Consider the following 6,613-nt stretch of genomic DNA (forward strand, 5'->3'; position numbering starts at 1 on the left):
CTGTCCCCCTTTTTATTTGGAATCCATGAAATGTTTCTGTATATTCTCACCATCTGTGCTCAGCAGCAGGCCTCATGTAGCTGTTGAAAGAAGAGACACTCTGTACCCAGAAAGAAGCACACTAGATTGTCACTCTCTGATTGTGGTTGGTGTCTACCAGATAGTGGAAAGGGCTTCTCAGCCAAGCCAAGGAATCTTAGAAGGCCAGCCCCGCTTCAGGGAGTCACTGCTGAATTAAATATGGCCTCCACAGAGGTGACCTGAAGAGGAATTTCAAACTCTCGGGACTTCAGAATTCTCATAGTTGGGTTAAAATTGATGGAGATGCCCTGGGAGACAGGAGTTGTGGCATATTTGTCTTTATATCACAGCATCTAGCCTGGTGTTTTTTCCAGAATAAGCACTCCATGAATGTTGAATTAAAAGGCAATACATTACTGTAATGAATTTCATTAACCACATCATTTCTATAACAACAGCAGCGAAATGTAAGCGACTTCTATTTATATCTATAAAAACATTCCTGGTCATCGTTTATTTTAGATCACAGTGCTCATTCTCGGCCTCTCTTCCACCAGGTATACAATCGTGTGGCAGGAGAAACTGTGTTACCAATGGACAAACGACTGGAAAGACTCATGTCTCACTGTGGCCCAGTAACAGGCTGCATTTTTGCTTTGTTGGCCGTATTCAACTTTCTCTTCCTCACTTTCCTGAGGTGGATGACTCCAGATTCTCTCATTGATGTGGCAATTGATGCCACAGGGCCAAAGGGTGCCTGGATTAATCAATATCCTTATAGTAGAAAACGGGGCAGGAATAAAACCAGGTAGAAGAAAGCCTGGATTGGAAGATTTTAAATATTTGTAACAGTGCTATTATATGAAGCCTATTGAAAATAACCTTGCTTTCCCCCTTTTTTAAGGTTAGTTTAGTAAGTTGTGCTACCTCTATATCATTCAATGTTTTACTTTGAGGAAAGATAACTTATGCAATTCCTGAGTGTAGAAACTTCTTGCACTTATTTAAAATTTAGGAGAGAACCTATTTAAGTCACTCAGGTATGATATTTTTCAGATTTCTGAAATCCTTCTAGCAGAAATGTTTTCACATATTTTGGGAGCTTTGGGTGCTGAAGGGCCAAATGTTTCCTCGGCATTTTTTTCTTTTGGCCAATTTAAATGTTCTGCCATTAATTAGATATTCACCAGATGTTTACAAGTTTCCTTTAGGGAAGTACAACAACCCTATGAACTATTTTAAGTCATGTCCATGCAACTTTATTAGATAATTAAGTCATATTCTTAACCTTTTCTTGGGAACACTCAGTGTTACATATCATCAGCAGGTTTCTTGAATAAGAAGGTCTGTCAGGTACTAGCCTGCTTTAAGCGCCTACTATGTGTAGAACATTGAACTAGACACTTTCTGCCCTGAAGGACCAGGGTGCTTTCACTGTTTACCACTCAAATTGCTCAGTTCATTGGGGTCACTCTGACGTGAAATGGTAAACCATAAACCATGCCAAAAATGCTCATGCTTTTAATGCCATGAAATAGTTGCCGATCCGCTCTGAGTAGTTTGATCCTGCTGTGTGCATTCTTCTAGGTAGAGCCTTCATTTTCAGTTGCGTTTATGAAAATGCTGTTTGCTTTTTAAGTACTAGGGACCGATACCACTGTTGATGAGAGTGCAGAGACAAACCCTCCACATCTTTCAGTGCATAATTTAGTTCTCTGTAAATGCCTTCACGTTTTCCGAGCAGAATGTATGAGATGTGCCATCTCAAACTCAGCTGCTACCCTGTACCTTTGGGAGAAGTCACTTCCCTTCACTTGTGGCCTAGCTGATACCTGATAAGTATTGTCAGTGTGCAAAAAAGTCTTTACCCCAGAATGTTTTTTCCTGGTGAATTGAGTCTGAAAATTTAAGGACTACAAGTCTCTTCGTGGATGGATGTGTTGTTAACTGTAATTGTTGCCCAGAGCCATGGGTTTTAAAACCCCAAATTATCCACATGGTGTGTCTTACTGAACTCCTTTGAATAAATTTTTGTGATAAAGGGTTGAAATGGAAAGAAAAGAGGCACGCGTGGGTGCACTACATAGATTCTGGCAGTATTGTGATTGTGTACAGGATTTTTTAAAATGACGATATTTACACAACTTTTTAAAAAGTATCTTATCATGCCTATTAACCAGTTGCCACTGATATAAAGAAGTGTATTCGTGTTTCATACTAAAACACAAATGCAAGAGTGCAATTTTTAAATCTAGAAGTTAGGAGTTCTTTAGTTAAAGAAAAATGGACTGACCCAAACCATTAAATCTTATTGGGATTTTTATGCACAGAAACTGACTTATATAAATATTGAATAAACAGTGCCAATCTTCACCATAAAGTGAGAAACTAACATTTGGTTTTATTTAGCAATTTTCAAAGGCATACTTTTTTTCTTATATTTTTGTTTCTTGGCATATTATTTTCAAAATCGTTATTGTCATTTATTTTAGGTGGACATAGGCATTAAAGTTCTTGCACGTAAAATATATAATTTGCAAATTAAAATTATTTTTCTTTTTTTTGACAAATGGAAGTAAATTTGCTTGTTCTACTAAATAATTTTCAGGCTTCCCAGATACTTTAATTGAAACTGTCAGTGTTGCACTGGTCAATATGTGGAAACATATTGTTCTACCCTCTACTTACATTTATTTGCAAGTGAATTTGCAGTAATGAGGATTTTATGAAAAATGTGTTTCTTATGATGTTACAAAAAGTAGCACTTGTAAAACTGATTTATGAAAACATTCTACATGTCCTAGAAAAATAAAGACCAAATTAACATTTTCACAATTTTCTGAGTTTGTCTTTTTTATGACCAGAATTTTATTTACTAGTTTATTAGCTCTCCCCTCCCTCTTCTCTTCTATGCTTTCTGTTAAGAAAATGTTTTATTGAACTTATTGGTGTGACATTGGTTAAGAAAATTACATAGGCTTTAGGTGTGCAATTCTATAATATGTCGTCCTTTCAGTGCGATTTGATGTGTTGCTATGTCTCTTAGTAAAAAAGGGAATATCCTTGCGATGACGAATTACTCTGTCATCTTTTTTTCCCTAGAATACAGTCTCTCTTTTACTCATGGGTTATTAGCAAGTTCAATTGTGCCTTTGTTTCCTGATCCAAACAAATCCCTGTTTTGCACTGTGCTGGCGTTACCACATGAGACAAATGAATACATCTGTTAACTGTTGTGTATGTGAACTACGTAATTGTACTTGGTTTTGTATACTATTTTAAGAGAAACTTGAATTTTGATTTTATTTACAGAAATGCAGCTTCTCCAACCCCTTTTGTTGGAAGCAGTGGAAAGCAGTCACCTACATTGGTACATTCTGATTTATCTTATTCTGAAACTTATTTTTGGCAAAATCAGGATATAGATCTGTTTTTACTTTTGTGAAATATTTTTTCAAAAATATATTTTTTTATTGGTTTCAGAGAGGAGAAGAGGGAGAGAGAGAAACAACGATGAGAGAGAATCATTGTTCAGCTGCCTCTTGCACGCCCCACACTGGGGATTGAGTTCGCAACCTGGACATGTGCCCTGACCAGGAATCTAACCATGACTTCGTGGTTCATAGGTTGATGCTCAGCCACTGAGCTACACTGGCCTGGCTTGTGAAATATTTTTAAAACCCTCTTTATCCTCTGAATTCCCAAAAGAATTGTCTAGGTGTGGTTATATTATATCATCCTGTGGCTGAATTTTTAAAATAGGATATTCTGAAAATTGAAGTAGAAGGCAGAATTTGATTTATAGTCATCAGTACTTTAGGGAGTTCATTTTTCTTGATCATTTATGTTGGACTATGGCTCAGTGGTTCTCAGCTGGGTGTGGGATCTGAAAGGAGGTGGCGATTTTCTTCCAGTGGAACATCTGGCAGTGTCTGGACACATTTCTGGTTGTTACAACAGGATGGGAGTGGGGCACTGGCCGCGAGTGTGTAGAGGTCAGGGATGCTGCTAGATACCCTCTAATGCTTTTGGATGGCCTCCAACAACAAAGAATGATCTGGCCCAAAATGTCAATAGCGCTGAGGCTGAGATATGCTGGTGCTGTGGATGATTTCATCTCCTGTAAAAGATACTGTGAACTGACTTCTTCAGTAGTCTTTGACACCCATCTCAAATGTAAAGATAGTCTCTCAGAAATAGTATAGATATCCATTTGAAGCTTTAAAAAGTTGAGCTTCTCATGATCAACTTTTCTGGTATATAAAACAAACTACAGCCATGTTTTAAATGAAAATCAAGGCCAAAACAAGATTGAATGATGTTAGAGAATACAATCTACATCACTGGACTGACATGAGTAAATAATGACTTTCCATAGAGCACAGTTGAAGAGAGACATGAGAAGAGCTAAAATACTTGTGTTCATCCATGTATTTTCGTACACTGGCACTCTAGCAGGTAATTAATGTAAGCTTGGTAAAGTCAACCCTATATGTTAATATCTATTATTGAGAATAGAAACAATGCAAGGTCTTTATGTATTTTTTTATCTTTATTGTTGAAAGTTACACAGATGTCCCCTTTTTTCCCCTTTGATTCCTTCTAGCCTGCCCCCACACTGTCGCCCCAGACCTTCACCACCCTATTGTTTGTGTCCATGGGTTATGCATAGTTGCATATAAGTTCTTTGGTTGATCTCTTCCCACCCACCCACCCCCACCTTCCCTCTGAGATTCAACAGTCTGTTCCATGCTTCTATGTCTGGATATTGTTTTTGTCTGACTGGTTTATTTTGCTTAGCATGATACTCTTCAGGTCCCCCCATGCTGTATCAGAGGGTACGAGATACTTATTTTGACACTGAAGTGATGTACTCTGTTTTGTAACTCAGGACCGTATTCTCATGCACCAGCCTTTTAACAAATATAGGGAAATAGTTCTTATATAGGTAGCCATTCTAATTTGACTGAGTGCTAGGAGAAACTCCCGTATTTTTTGCATAAAACATTTATTACATAAGGTTTATTTCATCTGCTCTTATAATTTTACTAGAGGCCTGATGCACGAAATTCATGCATGGGTAGAGTCCCTAGGCCTGGCCGGCGATCAGAGCCAATCTGGGGCAACTGGTGCGGTGATCAGGGGCCCCTGTTGGCACCTGCCTTGGCTGGCCTGGGGCCTGTAGGCTGGGGTAGCTCCTGCATTGAGCATCTGCCCCCTGGTGGTCAGTGCATGTCATAGCAACTGGTCGTTCCACTGGTCATTCCACTGTTCAGTCGATTTGCATATTAGACTTTTATTATATAGGATTTTGGTTTATCTTTTCTAATTGGTTGCAGAAATTGAGAAAACCTAATACAGCCAAAATGAAAGAGGAGACCTAGATTGGCCTCACCTAACTTTCCTAGGTGTGGAAAATTAAAAAGAAATCAAGCTGATGCATGTTGAACAGTTAGGCTTAAAACTGACCAACTAGGGAAGATTCATATAATCTTTGGGTACTTCACCCAGAACCTAGGGATCTTCAGCATCCATTTTATTATAATTCTTATAATCAAGGATAGCTCACATTTTTCAGAGAGAGGTACCACCTTTACAAACGCTTGAAATGGGGACTTATCTTACTGGGGGTCATTGTTATGGATGAAATGATTACAGTAAGTGGTCTAATGCTTCCAGTATGACACTTCTACTTGGAGAGCCATTCAAGGTGGGCGTGCTATAAATATTGCCTTAGAGTAAATGGTCTTTTGTAACTGGTCATGGTTTAGAATTGGACTTTATCTCCCATGAACCTCAGAATGAAGAAAAAACGAAGTATTCTAGGAGCTAGTGCTTCCCACCAAGAACATAGGATGTATTTGTACTTCTTTGTATGAACTTTAAAAAAACTTGCCTTGTTCCCCATGGGATCTGAGAAGTTTGTTTTCTTTCCAATCCTGCCTTCCAACATAATATAGCAAAAATTGGGATTTAGGAATGAAAATGGTTTGTATGTGAATCCTGTTTGTTAGATAGCACTGAGGAATGCAGGTCTAGAATTAACGGCTGTTTCTGGTTGGAAGGAAGTTTATTTAACCTTGCTGTGAATGTCAGAACATGAAGTTGCCAAATCACAGTTAGCTTAGAACCTACAAACGGAGTTCTCCGTGACAGGACACTGAGGGCCAGAAGGTTTAAAATAGATGTCATATGATACCAATTACATCTCAGTGAAATTTTGCAGTCCTGAGAACCTGTGCAGAGTGTAAGCCAAAATGGATGATGGTTCTCTTTTCTATGGCTTTAAAAACATTTTTATTACCATGTTTGCTACTTTTCTTTTCTTCAAGCTTTTAATTAAAGTTTTTTTGGCTCTCCTAACCCATTTCTATGTCGTCAAAGGAAATAGAAAAGAAGCAGCTAGGATAGCTGAAGAGATCTATGGTGGAATATCAGGTAAAAAACTACAGCGTTTGTTAAAGGGCTGATGCATGGGAATACAGTCTTGAGTCGCAGTACACATTTTTTTAAAAACCTCCCAGATAACATATACATAATATTTCTAGAAGGCAGACTTTATTTATACTTTGGCTTTGAGTGGGTCATTTAA

At 38.1% G+C, this 6,613-nt stretch overlaps 2 protein-coding genes across 3 annotated transcripts in view; both read left to right on the plus strand.

Moving 5' to 3' along the window:
- Positions 1-2,856, plus strand: part of PIGA (phosphatidylinositol glycan anchor biosynthesis class A) — a 16,423-nt gene extending 13,567 nt beyond the window's left edge. For both annotated transcript variants that reach the window (XM_006775216.2, XM_006775217.2), the window contains exon 6: positions 579-2,856. In XM_006775216.2, coding sequence (XP_006775279.1) covers positions 579-833 — 255 coding nt within the window. In that variant the 3' untranslated portion in view covers positions 834-2,856. The remainder of the gene's footprint in view (positions 1-578) is intronic.
- A 3,422-nt stretch (positions 2,857-6,278) lies between these two features.
- The window catches only part of ASB11 (ankyrin repeat and SOCS box containing 11), a 27,231-nt gene continuing 26,896 nt past the window's right edge, over positions 6,279-6,613 (plus strand). Inside the window, exon 1 of the mRNA XM_006775218.2 lies at positions 6,279-6,459. Within this exon, the coding sequence (XP_006775281.1) occupies positions 6,279-6,459 (181 nt within the window). The remainder of the gene's footprint in view (positions 6,460-6,613) is intronic.

The sequence above is a fragment of the Myotis davidii genome, unplaced genomic scaffold (assembly GCF_000327345.1).
Source record: "Myotis davidii unplaced genomic scaffold, ASM32734v1 scaffold889, whole genome shotgun sequence".
Classification (NCBI taxonomy): domain Eukaryota; kingdom Metazoa; phylum Chordata; class Mammalia; order Chiroptera; family Vespertilionidae; genus Myotis; species Myotis davidii.